Source organism: Gallinula chloropus (assembly GCF_964237585.1).
Source record: "Gallinula chloropus genome assembly, chromosome: 6".
NCBI lineage: Eukaryota > Metazoa > Chordata > Aves > Gruiformes > Rallidae > Gallinula > Gallinula chloropus.
The window spans coordinates 9,464,253-9,479,003 of record NC_140091.1 but is presented as its reverse complement, the minus strand read 5'-3'; the positions used below and the strand labels follow the sequence as shown (position 1 = coordinate 9,479,003).

The 14,751-nt window shown below is 50.3% G+C and overlaps 1 protein-coding gene across 1 annotated transcript; it reads left to right on the top strand.

The window, feature by feature from the left end:
* Positions 1 to 1,041: 1,041 nt before the first annotated feature.
* Positions 1,042 to 12,779, top strand: LOC311193230 (cytochrome P450 4B1-like; the record flags this gene model as incomplete). The annotated part of the gene is made up of 12 exons (XM_084265977.1): positions 1,042 to 1,221; positions 4,531 to 4,675; positions 5,152 to 5,196; positions 5,729 to 5,856; positions 7,373 to 7,497; positions 7,614 to 7,765; positions 8,153 to 8,259; positions 8,748 to 8,938; positions 9,837 to 9,970; positions 10,549 to 10,613; positions 11,200 to 11,282; positions 12,026 to 12,779. 12 exons carry the CDS (start codon positions 1,042 to 1,044, stop codon positions 12,192 to 12,194), a joined length of 1,524 nt encoding a protein of 507 aa, XP_084122103.1. The 3' UTR covers positions 12,195 to 12,779.
* Positions 12,780 to 14,751: the final 1,972 nt, after the last annotated feature.

The following is a 14,751-nucleotide window of genomic DNA, read 5'->3' as shown; positions in this document are numbered from 1 at the left end:
AGGGTTCGAGTCCCGCCTCTGCCGGGTGGGGCGACCGGCGGAGGAGGCGGTGAATGGAAACTGCCGAGCGAGGGGCGCGGCCTGGCTGGTACCTCCCCTGCGTTCCCAGGCTCGGTGGGGCCCGTGCGCCCAGAGAGAACAGTGGCAGGGAAGCAGTGCTGACTGCCACCCGCCTGCCACGTTGCCCAGCCAGCCTCTGGGCTCCCACGGCGCCAGAAGAGCCGCCCGCTGCAGGAGCCCCCGCGCTCGCTGTGCAGATGTTGTCTCTGCCACTTTTAAAATGCTGCTTCAAATGACAGCTGGCCCGGGAGAGGCGGGGAAGCAGCTGCTGGCCGGGGCGGGAACGCGTGGAGATGAGGGTGAAGCCGTGAGAGGCGGGAAGGGGTGATGAAGACTTCGCGGGGAGGAAGTCCAGCGTACGGCCACTTCCTCCTTCAGACTTGCGTGCACTAAAAGCCTGAATAACTCCCATGTCGAGGGCCGGTGTTCCCAAAAGCCGTCTCACCACGCCCAGTGGGATGGTTGTCACGCACCCTCACACCCAGCCAGGCTCGATTTTAACATCCTTCGGTCCCGCCCGCTCTTTGCCGTTTTCCCCGGAGGCAGTACACAGCCCAGCCAGGGGGTAGCCGGGGTATAACCCACCCCCGAGCTGTGCCGGGGCAGGTAGGGGGACCCTCGGGTCCCGCTCAGCAGGCGATGCTCGGGCTCTGCCGCCGGTACAGCCTGACAGCCTCTCCCCGCCTCCTCAGCCGCAGCCCCGCCGGGTTCCGGCGTAGTTGAAGCCGGTGCCGGCAGAACAGACAACAGCTACAGGCGGATTTTGCCGGCAAGCGGTCCGTATCCCAACGCTCCGCGGGATGCTTCTCCTCCCAACAAGCGTTGCCGTGATTTGACAGTCGCTCAGGCTTTGAACCTGCCTCCCCGCGCTGCATTGGCTGAGCGCGGCCGGTGCCGACCGGGGCGCCCGGGAGGAGGCACCGGTCTCGCCTGAGCCACCGGCAGCGGGAGGCGGCCTGTCGCTGCCTTCGGTGCGGGGAGATGAAGCTCTTGTGGCTGGGCGTGGATGTCTCCCGGGTGCTGCACTTGGCCGGCGTCTTCTGCCTGACCTGCGTGCTGCTGAAGGCCATCCAGCTGTACCACCGGCGGCGGGAGCTGCTCAGGGCGCTGGCCGACTTCCCCGGCCACCCGACCCACTGGCTCTTCGGCCACGTCCAGGAGGTAGGGAGGGAGTCGGGTGGGCACTGCCGGGGGCGCGGGGTGGGGTGGAAGGAGCAGTTTCCCCCACGTCAGGAGGGCGGGTGGGGGGGGAATGATGCTGGTGGGATTAATACCCGTGGTCCAGGAAAACCACTTCCCCCTGTCCCAGGGGAAAGGGAAAGGTGGGCATCTCCTTTCTGGTCCGTGCACGGATGCAGATGCACGCTGCTCCCAGCATCCGGAGGCACCTTTTCTCCCTTGCCAGCATGCATCAGCTTCACAGCCAAGTAACCTAGAGGTATTGATCGTTTTGAGTGGCATTTAAGCTACAAAAGACATCCCAGGTATAGTATCCAGCACAGGGGCCACAGATCCTTTAAGGATGCATTAAAGCCATGACTAATTAAACCTGTGTGCGTAATAAGCAAACCCTTTTCTGGGCACTCCTGGCATGGGTGTCAGTTCCCTGAGGTATGTTCTTGCCCACCCAGATCAGTGTGGCTGCCTTGGCAGACAGATTTCCACAACTCATCGTCAGCTTTACGAGGCGTAAAGGCTTTTCCATACATGCTAAAAGCTGCCTTAAATTGCCCTGACATCTCCTGGTCTCAGTTGATGGCCCACGCTGGCCAAATCTGTGGCACATTATATAACTGGCACCCTGAAAAGTGGTGGGAAACCTGGAGGGGTCCCCCTAGGGCTCATCTCTGTGGCAGCCCCAGTTTTGCTGTACTGGATGGGACAGTCAGTCTTTTGGCATGGTAAGCCTGAAGATGGGCCAGTTCAGGGCTTTGTTGCGCTGCCAGTTAGACTTTAAAACCCCAATTAAATAAAGTATGTTCGCCTGTTTGTCGGTAGCAACTATTTATCCTGGAATGGAATTTAACCTCCTGTGCCAATCACTCCCATCATGGCTGCGCTGTTCACAGCTCAACTTTTACCTTGGGCAGTACTTTTTTAAGAGTTCCTGGTTTGCAAATTTAATCATTTGCTGATTAAACGCTGCTGGATTCCCCAGACCCCCACAGTTCACTGAGCCAGCGAGGAAACTGGCAATGCTCAGGGTGATTTTGGAATACAAAGTTTACATGCACCTCAAAGAAGGACCTGAGAGGGGCATGCAAGGAGAACAGTAAGCTGCCCACAGGTGCAAGGGGGGCTTGTCAGTCCCTCAGCTACCCTTTGCCTGCATCTGCCCTGGGTGGGTGGCTGGTGGGGGGGAGCCAGCCTGCTTCTGACTGAGCATGGCACAGCTTCGTGCCCAGATTTCAGCTCCTGTGTTTTCTGTTCCGTTTGCTATCAGTGTATAATCATTAAAAGTGCCTTTAAGTGTCTCTTCCCAGATGCTTTTAGCGTTGGATCTGTTTCAAAACTTGCATTTCAGTATGAGATCAAGCTATTACCTTTCTTCCCTAGACTCAAATGGGCATTATACTTCCCTTTTCAAGCTCCCAAGGGAGGAAGAAGTAGTGATGGTCTCTCATGCAAATCCTGGTAGCTGGAGCCCTGGTTAAGAAGCAGGAGCTTTCCATTCCTGTTCCTCCTCAGCCTGCAGGATTTTACACCCTCCGTTCTGGGAGTGCTTGGCACAGCAGGTAGAGGTTATTCACCTTGGGGGTGACCTCTCCTCTCAAATAAACCCATTTCACCCTCTACCATTGCAGGAACAACACAAACTGAGGCTGGTGCTCAAAAGCAAGGTTGGGTGCAAAGGCTTCTAGTGTTAGGACTTGTGCCAGCAAGGTTTGCTCAGCATCTTCCAACTACTTCTGTTTATGCTCTCTGTGATTTTATGATGGGAGGAAGCACAAGCAGACGTATGAAAGGGACTTTCACACACTCAAATGCAAGGCTCTGTGCCAAGCCCCACTTCTGCTGGTATTGCCAAAGGGGTGGGTGCTGGGGAAGGCCGCCTCCTTTTGCCCTAAAACTTAACCAGTGAAATCAATGATTCTATGATTTTATGAATAAGTCTGAAACCTTGAACTCGGGTGAGAGAAGTCAAATGATAGCTTTCTATCATCAAAGGTAACTGATTGTAGTTTGTCGTTCTGCCAAATGTGAGACACACATGGATGTGCTTCAGGGACCTCCCCTGCTCACAAGGAAGGGGGCTCAGCCATGGTGCATGGAGCCTGGATGTGTGCCCCCTCCCCCCCCCAGCCTGTGTAGTCCCCTGGCAGAGGCACTGCAGCTCCCGAGCATCCTTTCCAAAACAAGCTTGATGTGGGTAACTATTTGAGTACAAGCCATCTCCTGGGCTGAAAATAACTGATCAAACTAAGAGCTGAGCTAACTCAGCACCAAAGCGATTGAGCAAACAGTGACTTGTCAGTAGGGTCACTCTGTGGCTCATCTCTGTGCTAACATGCAGGCACAAGTAAGTTTCAAGCCAAAGCAGCAGCAGCTCTGTCAGCCCCAGCTCACCAGATTCCTCTCCCCCCTGCATATTGTGCATACAGTTTCTGTTCAATGAGAATGGTTTTGCCTCCACAATCTTTTCTGCCCATGAGCTTGGATTTTTGCACTGATCTTTCCACCTCATCTTTCACTATTGCCTGTTTAATATCCAACAGCAATTATGAAATCAATAAAATGGTTATCACTTTTGAAGAGCAAACCCAACAGTGCTGCTGATACAAACACTGGTGCTCATATTACTCAGCATGCAGTTCCCAAGGATTAATATTTGTAGGAACACTGGCTCCTCATCACCCATTAAATTAAATTCCTGGATATCAATAAAATCTTAATCCAGCATTTCTAACCAGCATCCCCTCCTCTGAACGTTCCACTGGTGACTTTGGGTTCATTCTTTTGAATTTTACCTGGGCAGTGGTCTTTACCAAAGCAGCTGGAGGCAGCTGTGGCCTGGGTTTCCCAGTTGATGATGCATCATTGCTCTGGGGCAGATAAAACAGCAGCGTTCTTGGCTGCCATAAAAGTGCTGCTGTATTTTCTCATCACTGCAGGGTGTTAATTGCTCAGCCGTGTGCAAGTGAGAACATATTTGAATACCACAAATTGCGGGTGCTCTCTGGGGTGAATCTGAGTCCTTTTTGGGGCAGCCACGGAAAAAGAGCACCAGTAGGCACCACCACAGTTCCTAAGGATGTTCTCCATCGTTAGTGTCAATAGATGAGGAAGAATTGTCTAGATGAGTTTAAAACTAACAAGAATCTCTACTTCTCGTGCTCTGCAAACCCAGAGGGACAACACCTTGTTTGTGATCACCTGGTTTTGTGATACAGAAAGACCTTGAGGTTTTAATTATTTTTTTTTCCTCTGAATCTAAGCATTCTTTCTCTCTTTTCTTCCTCACAACTACAGTTTCTCAAGGAGGAAGAGTTGCTGGACAAGGTAGAGATATGGGCACAGAAGTACCCAACTGCTCACCCTCACTGGTTCGGGAATTTCTTGGCATTCCTGGTTGTCACTGATCCCGACTATGCCAAGGCTCTGTTGGCCAGAGGAGGTAAGGAGATGATGCCTTCAGCTGTGAAATAACAACCACAGCCTGCAGATTTCCCATTCCAGCCTAAAAATTCACAGCAAGGTGGGGTTTCATGGAGAGGTTGTCTTGCAGGAATTACCTAAAGGCAAGGAGAGATATCCCTCCTTCATGCCATGCCTTCAGTGCATCCAGAGAAAAGGGGCTAAACAGTGCTGTGTGGGAGGGTTAATAATTTATCACACAGTACAGACTTTAGACTACTGGTATTCTTGTTTATTCCAGTGTGGGCACCTGCTTTTATGAGTGTTCCTTGCAGCTGAGCTGAACAATTTTGTTTTCATGTGAAATACTGATGAATTCTGCAGGAATGCCACTGATTCTGCTACATACCCAAGCAAAAGTGAGAGCCCAAAGGGAGCTTGTAGGAATAAACCAGTGGGTGGATGCTACTGAAACGGTTACCATTTTATTTTCTCTTTCTTGATGATGTTTTACAGATCCCAAGGATAACATCAGTTATAAACACCTTGTCCCATGGATCGGTACGTATCCCCAGAGCTTTGCCTACCAGGAATGATTCTCAAGTTAGTCAAGAACATGCTATAAATAAACAGCATGGTGCTTGCTCCTTCATGCAGTTCTAGCTAAAAGCTTCCTGAACTTCCTACCTTTATTGAAAAAGGTATTAAATAATGCTATTTTTTGTGATTCAAGGAAAGAAAGTTCAGACAAGGTCACACATAGAAATGAGAACCACTTACATGTCCATAGATAGCAAAGGGTGGTGATGGGAGAAGCTCAGGTTCAGTGGAGAACAGGTGAAACATCCATCTGCTGATCTGAACTTCTCTGCTCCAGCAACGTTGGTGGTTCATTTTGGAGGCAGCACTGTGTTGTCTCACTGAGCAGGGCTCTGCTCAGCCCTGGGAACCCTGGGCATTTGGAAATACTCTCTCGTAGCAGCTCGGACAGCAGGTTAAATAATGTTCCTTGTAGGTGAAGGCTGTGTCCACAGGCAGGTGAAAGCAGCCCAGTCTGTGCCCAGTGAAATGTGTCTTGCTTGTGTTTCCCCAGGGAATGGGTTGCTGATCCTACATGGGCCAAAGTGGCACCAACATCGAAAACTCCTGACTCCAGGGTTTCATTATGATGTCTTGAAACCATACGTGGCCCTGATGGCAGAGTCTACTAACGTGATGCTGGTAGGACTCATACCTGATGTTTCCCTCTCTGGCCTGCTCTCTTGTCCCCGATCCTGGGTGGTTAGTAGGTAAATGCTGGAGCAGAGTTTTGTTGCAGTACCCTTACTAACAACATGGTACTTGTAAGGACAGGCTGTGTCCTGGCGGTCAAGCTTCCTGAGCCACCACAAATCCCTGCCCATGGGCTGGAAGGAGTGAGCAGGTTGAGCCTCCCTGCAGGGATTGTGTCCCTGGTCCTGCTTTGGGCTCTGTGCTTGAGATATGAGGATTAACGTTACTGCCATCCCCAAACTGTGCATAACCTACAGTCCAGCTGCAGCTTCTTGTAAGGTGTTTTTATGGATGAAAGGAATGAAGTAACTAAGGGCTCATAGTAAGCCCCAGAAATACAAAGGTTGGAGCAGATCTATCCTGTGGCCTAAGGTTAAAGGGTGTCATTTGCTGCCAACATACTCATGACAGGATTGCAATCCCTGCCTTGCCACCACACAGTGATGGTGCACTGTTCTTCCATCCATCTGTGCTGGGAACAATGGAAACCAGTGTGAAGTACTGGTGAGGGGCACCAGGCTTTGTGCACATGGACCATCAGGAGTCTGGGGTCTGGATTTATTCCTTCTCCTTCGCATCTATCCAACCTCCCATGGATCCTGGCAGTCCTCCCTCCCACTGGCCCAGGGAGCAGTCAGGAGCAAGGGGCTGGAGAGCCAGGAGAGCTTTTGCAATGCACACAAAGTGCCTGGCAGCTTGTAATTCCTTGCAGGCAATGCAAAGTGCCTGTTGTGGGAGCATGCCACCAGGTGGCAATAGCTGTATGTGCTAAGGACATAGGTCTGTCCATAAAAGCTCTGTTCCCCAGCCTGATTACATGTTGTGGGAGCTCAGATGCAACTGTGCTACTCTATCTCCTCCCTTTCTCAGCTTTTGAGTCCACAAGTACCTTACAGCCACAAAGGGACAGAGGATTCAGCATCATTTCATGACTGCCAGGCAAGAGAGGCACTATTTATAGTTTCTGTGGGGATTCCTATGGGAAGAGTTGAGCAGGAGCTCCTGTGTTACACAGGAACACAGCAGTGGATAGAATGTGGGATGGAGGAAGACCTTGATCAGAAGCACCAAATTCTCACATGCTTGAGAACAGACTTAGTGAAGCCTGATGCTGACATACCACTGCTCTTGTGCAGGAGACACCCTGCACCCTAAGAAAGACTTTGGTAACACATCCCATCACCCAGCAATGCACCCATGCTGGGCTTCTCCAGGATGCCCTTGCCCCAGCGTAAGGTGTACCAGGCCTTGCCACTGCCAAGATTGGAGAGCAGCAGCTGACTGAGGCAAAATCTGGCATCTTTGCTTCTCTTCTCCAGGATTTTGATGGCAACTAAGACATCCTCTTCTTTTTTCCATTTCTGTGGGATGTATCCCCAGCTGAGCACTCATTTAACCACAGGGTGACTGCAGATAATGCAGAACTGTCCCTTGCCTTCTCATTCCTGTCTCCTTTGCACCCTAGGATAAATGGGAAAAGCTGATCACAGATGGGAAACCAGTGGAGCTCTTTGAGCACGTCAGCTTGATGACCCTTGATAGCATCATGAAATGTGCCTTCAGCTGTCACAGCAACTGCCAGACCAACAGGTCAGTGCTGGATACCCCAAACCCTAGCAGAAAGTTTGAAGCTCAGATGGGAAAAGGGCAAATTGCTAGTCATGGTGCTCCCAAATTTACCAACTTTCACCATTTCCTTCTCCCAGGAAAAACACCTACATCCAGGCTGTCTATGAACTGTGCCACATGGTGCACCAGCGCCTCCGCATCTTCCCCTATCACAATGACATTATTTACTGGCTCAGCCCCCATGGCTTTAGGTTCAGGAAGGTCTGCCAGCTTGCTCATGAACACACAGGTATTCCCTGCCTTCATCTTCTCCCAAAGCTTTTAAACAGGGTGAGCATTGGCTTGCAGCACTGGTCTGATCATGTATCAAGGGGGTCTTGCAGCTCCTGGGTTATTAAACTGGACTAGCAGAGGAATTTTAATGCAGGAGGGGTCAGTAAAATAGGCTGAGGGATCTGTAGTGGACAAAAATTTTTCAGGAAAGGATGGCAATATTCTTGGCATTTGTTGCTGTGCTGCTGAAAGCTCCAAACTGCCTGGGATGCAGAAGCATACCTACCAAATGCATCATGGAGTGAGCAGTGGTCACCCCCTTGAGTGAGCTTGGCATTCACAAAGTGATTTTGCAGCTCTGTATCTCCTGCCCTTGCTGAACCTTTAACTCTTTCTGCCTCAGACAAGGTGATCCATGAGCGAAAGGAGTCCCTTAAAGATGAACAGGAATTTGAAAAGATCCAGAATAAGAGACATTTGGACTTCTTGGACATTCTGCTGTGTGCCAAAGTGAGTATCAGGTGTGGGGCAGGGCAGCGAGGTGCAAAAGACAGTCAGTCTTCACAGCAGTGCCACAAACCACTGGAGATCCTCAGGACTGCACAAGCCATTGCAATAAATGAGCCCAGTCCTGCCCAGCTGAGGAGGGGCTGAGGTGATCCAAGTTTGCATCACTGGAGTGTTGGTAGTGTCTGTTGGGGAATACAACATGCAGAGTGATTTCATAGTCCTGGTGGCTTGGTGTGGGGGGGATGAAGGGATTTATAAGTGAAGGAAAAGGGGTCCTGAACTCAGTCTAAACAGAGGTTGATTTTATTTATACTTATCACAGAGGCATCACAACCCCCCTTTGCAATAGCTGAAAGAATATAATGGTCCCTTCATGGTTATTTTATTTATATATATATATATGTGCATTACTATAGTATGTATAAAAACTATGTTGTGTGTGTTATTTACATACATATGGGCCACTGAAAGTGTCTCTGGGCTGTTAGGATGAGAATGGAGCTGGGCTGTCTGATGAGGACCTGCGTGCTGAAGTGGACACGTTCATGTTCGAGGGCCACGATACAACAGCCAGCGGGATCTCCTGGCTCTTCTACTGCCTGGCAACACACCCCGAGCACCAGGCACGGTGCCGGGAGGAGATCCAGGGGATCCTGGGGCACCGGGAGACGCTTCAGTGGTAAGGTTGAACATTTCCTCAGCTGCTTACTTTTTTCCCATCACTACCATTTCTAACGGAAAGTCTCATAAGTGGGAGTGCTGAAGGTTGCTGGGTGCGCAGGGACTTTGTAGGATGGAGCAGATCCTGCATCCTTCAGTTAAATCTTCCTCCCTGCCCTTCAGGGCTCGTATTACCAGGGCAGACACAAGAAAAGCTGTCCCAGACCAGGAGGGACATGTTGGATGCCATGTCAAGACCTGGCCCACCAATGTTGCTCTTTGTCCTCTCCTGTTTTCCCACCACAGCACATTATGGTCACAGCTTTTCACCTTTCACCGTCACTTTACCCTTTAACTTGTTCAGAGGTTGTTGAAGTTTTTCAGAGGTGTCCTGGGGCCCTCAGCTTATTGTTACAGAGGAAGTGATAGAGATGCACATCACTTGCAAGAAAGAAGCAGTAATGTATTTTGTTGATAATGAAGTGAGTTAGTAAGTTGAGTGGTACAACAAGATTTGATGGCAAGGTGACATTCAGAAAGGACCCCCTTTGCTTTCTAAACTCCCATTCAGAGGAGTCTAGGTGCAGCTGGATCCAGTCCTAGTCTCAGACTTACTGGGCAGTTTATGTCTAAAGGATTCTATGTGCACAATCAATCCTTTATATCAGTTAGGTGAGATCTTCATAGTTCCGGTGCGCTTGTTCCCAACTGACTTCCTGAGTATCCAACATAGTAGGGGTTGTGGGAATTAAAGGTCTGGGTTGAGGGGCAGGAGCACACTGTCACACCTGTAGTTGGATATTACAGGCCCCTCTGTACCCATCATCTGTTGCAAGGGGGTCTCCCCAGGGGGCTGATGGCCATAGGGCAGGGGGCCTTCTGCTGCAAGGAGCTCTTACCTGCTTCTGTCCTGGCAGGGAGGACCTGGGCAAGATGACTTACAGCACCATGTGCATCAGGGAGAGCCTTCGCCTTTACCCACCCGTGCCTGGTGTGTCCCGGCAGCTCAGCAAACCCATCACCTTCCCCGACGGACGCACCTTGCCAGAAGGTCTGTAAATGCCATTCCCACTTCACAAAACTGTGCTCTTGGACATCAGCCACGTCTTTGGTATGTGCCACAGAGCGAAGGTGACAGCCCTGTCTCTGACCTGCTCCTTGCCAGCACCGATGTTCAGATAGGACTGTGCAGATGTTGGCATCCCACTGATAGACTGAGGTCTGGTCTGTACCGCAGCATCCCTGTGGCATCCTTCCTGCCACCACCGCTCTAGGGCAGCTGTGTCTGTGCCAAAAGCACCTTCTCTTCCTGGCCAAGCACAAACTTACAGTTCATCCATTTTGGCAAACTGCAGGTGCAGGGGGATAGGGACTGGTCCCATCCCAACTTGCCATGGGAATTGCCCTGTGCGGCTCCTTTCCTTCTCTGATTTGCCACAGAAGCAAGCAGTGTTGGTGGAGGGATGTTGTGCCTTGGTTTACTCTGAAGCCAGTGAGAAAACCCTTATAGGTTTCCAGTTGACAGATAAGACCATGATGGTTTAGACAGACCTGCATGTGAGCACACTGCAACTTTCCCTGTAGTTTCTTTGTCACCGAGCCCCTTCCTTCTCCTCGATTGCTTTACAGGCAGCATCGCAGCAATAAGCATCTATCTCATTCACAGAAACCCTACAATATGGAAAGACCCTTTGGTGAGTTTTCTTTTGCCCTTCTAATAATTTTTCCCCTTTATACTGTGCCTCTCCCAGTGTCCCATTCACCTGTTAGCAGGGGAGCAGAGCCCCCCTCACTCCCAAACATCTTTGCTCACAGGAATCACTCTGAAAAGCAACTGCCTTGCTGCAGCACAGGGTGGTCAGGCAGCAGTGTTAGGGCTGGGTGCTGCCTAAACAGTGAGACAAAGTGCTCCAAAGTGCTTGTATTACCCAACAAAAAGATGATGATGATGATGATGACTGTGATTATTATTATTGTTGTTGTTGTTGTTGTTATTGTTATTGTTATCGTTATTATTATTCTCCAGCCCATGGGTGGAGAATTGAACCCTGGCTCCCTGGTTTTAATCATATCTGTGCCTGGTTTGTCTTGGCAATGCTATTTCCAGGCTCTGTGGAAAGCAAGGGAGTCTGGTGTATTCAGTCCATTTCAAATTGAATCCTCTCTCCAGTGGGGTGGTTCAGCAATTATGGGGTGTTGTGATACCAGTCACTCCTTAAGTAGTTGCTTAATTACTCCTTAAGTAATCTCTTTTTCTTGCTGCATATTCTTCACTTCCAGGTGTTTGACCCTTTGCGGTTTTCCCCGGAGAACATCTCTGGCAGACACTCTCATGCCTTTCTGCCTTTCTCTGCTGGAATGAGGTAAAGTGTCTTCAACACTGATGGGGTGGTGTGGAGACGGGATGTGCATCCCTGGAAACTGCTTGGCCCAAGGAGTGTGTGCTGCTGTTATAATTACTCCCAGGGAGGCACTCACCGCGTGCTTTCACAGACCTCCACTGAAGTCCTGTCCCTGCAGCGTTAAACAGCTCATGAGCACATAAGAAGTGTTTGTGCTGTGGAGGGGTTCTGGTGTCAGCAGGCAAAGTGGGAAGGAAACATCTCCATGCCTCTCCTGGGGATAGGGAACCATGTCCCAAAACTGCTTAGCATCCTGCTAACATCACGCGGGGAGCCTGCAGCATCCTGGGTTCAACTGCTGTACTCCTCCCCCTGATGCAGAGATCCCACCCCACTCCACCTTGTCCTTTGATTCCCCATTTTCCCCTGCTCCAAATCCTTCCCTTCACCCTGCACTCACCTTGACAAGGCAAACACCTTGCAGATTCTCCTGCTTGGAGACCCACCACCTTGGCTCTGCTGGCCTCTCCTTTGGCTTCCCCATCTCCCTTCCTTCTCTGTGCTCATTGAACACACAGACGGGAGCTCCTCTTACCCAGTGCTCCCCCAGCTTTCCCCTGCTCAGCCCATGCCCCTGCTTTGGCCAGCCAAAATGCTGCAGAGGGAAAGGGTTGTGTGCTGGTGTGAGAGGGCTGGGATCCAGCCATGGGGGTTTGCTGAGCCCGGCACAGAGATGGGGTGGCTGAGCTGCTCTTTCACCCCAGGAACTGCATCGGGCAGCAGTTTGCCATGAACGAGATGAAGGTGGCGCTGGCCCTGACCCTGCTCCGCTTCGAGCTCTCACCAGACCCCACCAAACCTCCCTGCAAAATACCTCAGATCATCCTTCGCTCCAAGAATGGGATTCACCTGTATCTAAAGAAAATCCACTGATGCTGGGAAACATCCTGCCTTCGTCGGAGGGAGGGACCGAGCAGAGGACAGGACAATATTTCTCTGGGACAAAAGGTGCAGAGCAGGATTTGGGGATGAAGAATCCTGATTTACGTGCTTCTTCCACCAGCAGAAAGGCCTTTTTGCCCAGGGCTCAGGCAGCCTGGATGGCATTGCACAGATCCATTGCCACCTGCTCCACGAGTGCCAATCTTGGAGCAGCCGGGCATGGCAATGCCTCTTTGCTGGCTGTTCCCTTGCCTTGCCATAATATCTGGGGCATCTGGGAACATCTTCAGGTCCCACCAGCTTCCTCATCAAATCCTGCCTTCACACTCATGTCCTGACCAAATCTGTGACTGGTCCCAGGCCTGCTCTGTTGCCCACACCTTCCTCAGTGCCTAGAGGTCCACCCTCCTGTCCTGCAGCAGGGACAGCCTGTGGAAGACCTCTGTCTCTCTTCTTGCACTCAGCATGTCTCTGTTTTGTTGGAAGCACTGATTCCAGTCTGGGCTCTGAACATCTGCCCAAACTGCAAATTAGTCTGTAATTTTTGTGTTAGTAAACCAATAATTATTCCTGTAACAGCAGCTGCATCGGGTTTTACTGCTGATGCTTGCCAGCTCCATCACAACAGGGGGAAAAAATTGCTCTACAAGTGAGGGATGGAGGGGAAACCCATCAGCAGCAAGACACAACCCCAGGGGTGTCCAGCCAGGCCTGTGCCCCACGGGTCTCCAGTCCCAGCCAACACAGCACCTCCTTCTGTGAGCAAACCCTTAATGGGATGCAGTGTGCAGCCTTCATTTCAACCTGCCAGGGAGGAGTTGTTCTAGTTAGAAAAGTTTTTTCTTCTTCTTTTTTTTTTATTTTCTTAAGCTCATAAAATTCCATGAGTTGCATGCTTGAAGTACACTAAAGGATGTCACAAGGTGTCCTCTGCCTCTGTGGGAATCCTTATTGAGGTAGAAAGTGTCAGACTGGGAAATCCCAAATGCTGCTGCTGCAGTTAGCATTGCAGTGATGATGACTGCAGTTCCAGCATCACAAGTGGGCTGCTGTGAGGTAAGACAGCAGCTGGCTTTGTACAGCTCTCTTTCTGCAGAGATAAGGCAGATAGAAAGCAGGAGAAGCATCAGGAGGACCTTCTTGTGGGATACAGAGAGTTATAATGTCACCACTGTAAGCCCAGTCGCCGGTGAGCCCCATTAATGGAAGGTTGTGTCAAACATGAGGGGGTTGTGCAATTTTAATTTTACATACAGGAATGGTGCCTATAATAATAGAGAGAACAGAAATAACTTCTTCCCTCTCTCACTCTGAGCATATTAGCAACCTGCTGCAGATGTCACACCGAAGGCATCCTCTGAACAGCTGTAACCGAGGAGCTGCAGAAAACAGGTGTGGGCATTGTGTGAATGGGGTTGCCCAGGTACCTCCTCTGCCATACCACCCACACCTCCTCTAACCACACTCACAGCCATGCCCACAGCTACCACGAAGCCCCTCACAACCCCCCGTGTCCATTCCACTTACCTTTATGCCAGAACACCCAACCACCATCAATAAAACCTGCTACCAGGGGTGCTCACTTTGCCAAGCAACCTGGAGAAGATACATCCCTTATGTGGCTTCACCTATCTCCATACCTTATGGTGCTCCAGGAACCCATGCTTCAAATTAATCCTTCCTATGAGCAAAACCTCCGGTTTTCCCTGAAGCAGCTGCTATGATTCAGTAATATCCCATTTCAGGAGGAGTGGTAAAAGAAAGAGTTTACCCACGCACATGAAGGATGCAACTGCATCATCCAGCTTCCCCATGAATTCAGTTACAGCTTTGTTAAGCCTGAGTACACAAAAAATACCAAAAGATTCCCACCATTCCAAGAATTTCAAATAGCTTGTGAGGAGAAAAACTTTGGTCACTCCATAACCTCCATAATCTCCATGAGTAAGTTCAAGGAAAGCCAAGATTTATCTACTGGTGAGGCTCTGGTCAAGGAAGAAGGCAGTAAATGCACGAAGCTCAAAGCTGCTCACTCACAGCCCCTAGTGATATGGCAAGTAATAAGCTGATAAAGTTTCTTCAGTTATGTTCAATCATATTTCAAGGTCACTTGATAAAAGCTCATTGGGTAAAACATGCAAACTCACCTCACCTCACCTCAGTTACTGAACTAGGGCAGTTCCAGTTACAGCAGCTGAGGAGCTACCTGTCTGGGGTGATGCTGATATTCCCAGGCAAATCCATGGTGTTGAACAGAGAGTGGTGCAGCTCAGCCATGCAGAGACCCATCGTAGTGACAGCAGGAATGGAAAAGGCTGTGGATGAAAGCACTAGGAGGAGTAATATAAAGCAAAGATTGCAAAAAGGACCTGTATTGATGGCCAAGGACACAAGTGACTGCAGTAAAATTGGGGAATGCTGAGGAAAGGATTTACATCGAGGCAGGTGGCCCCCATACCAAGAAGGAGACAGAGCAGATGACTCACCAGCACAGAAGATGTGTGTTCTTATGGTAGCAAGGTTGAATCACCTTGTACCTGCCATTCCT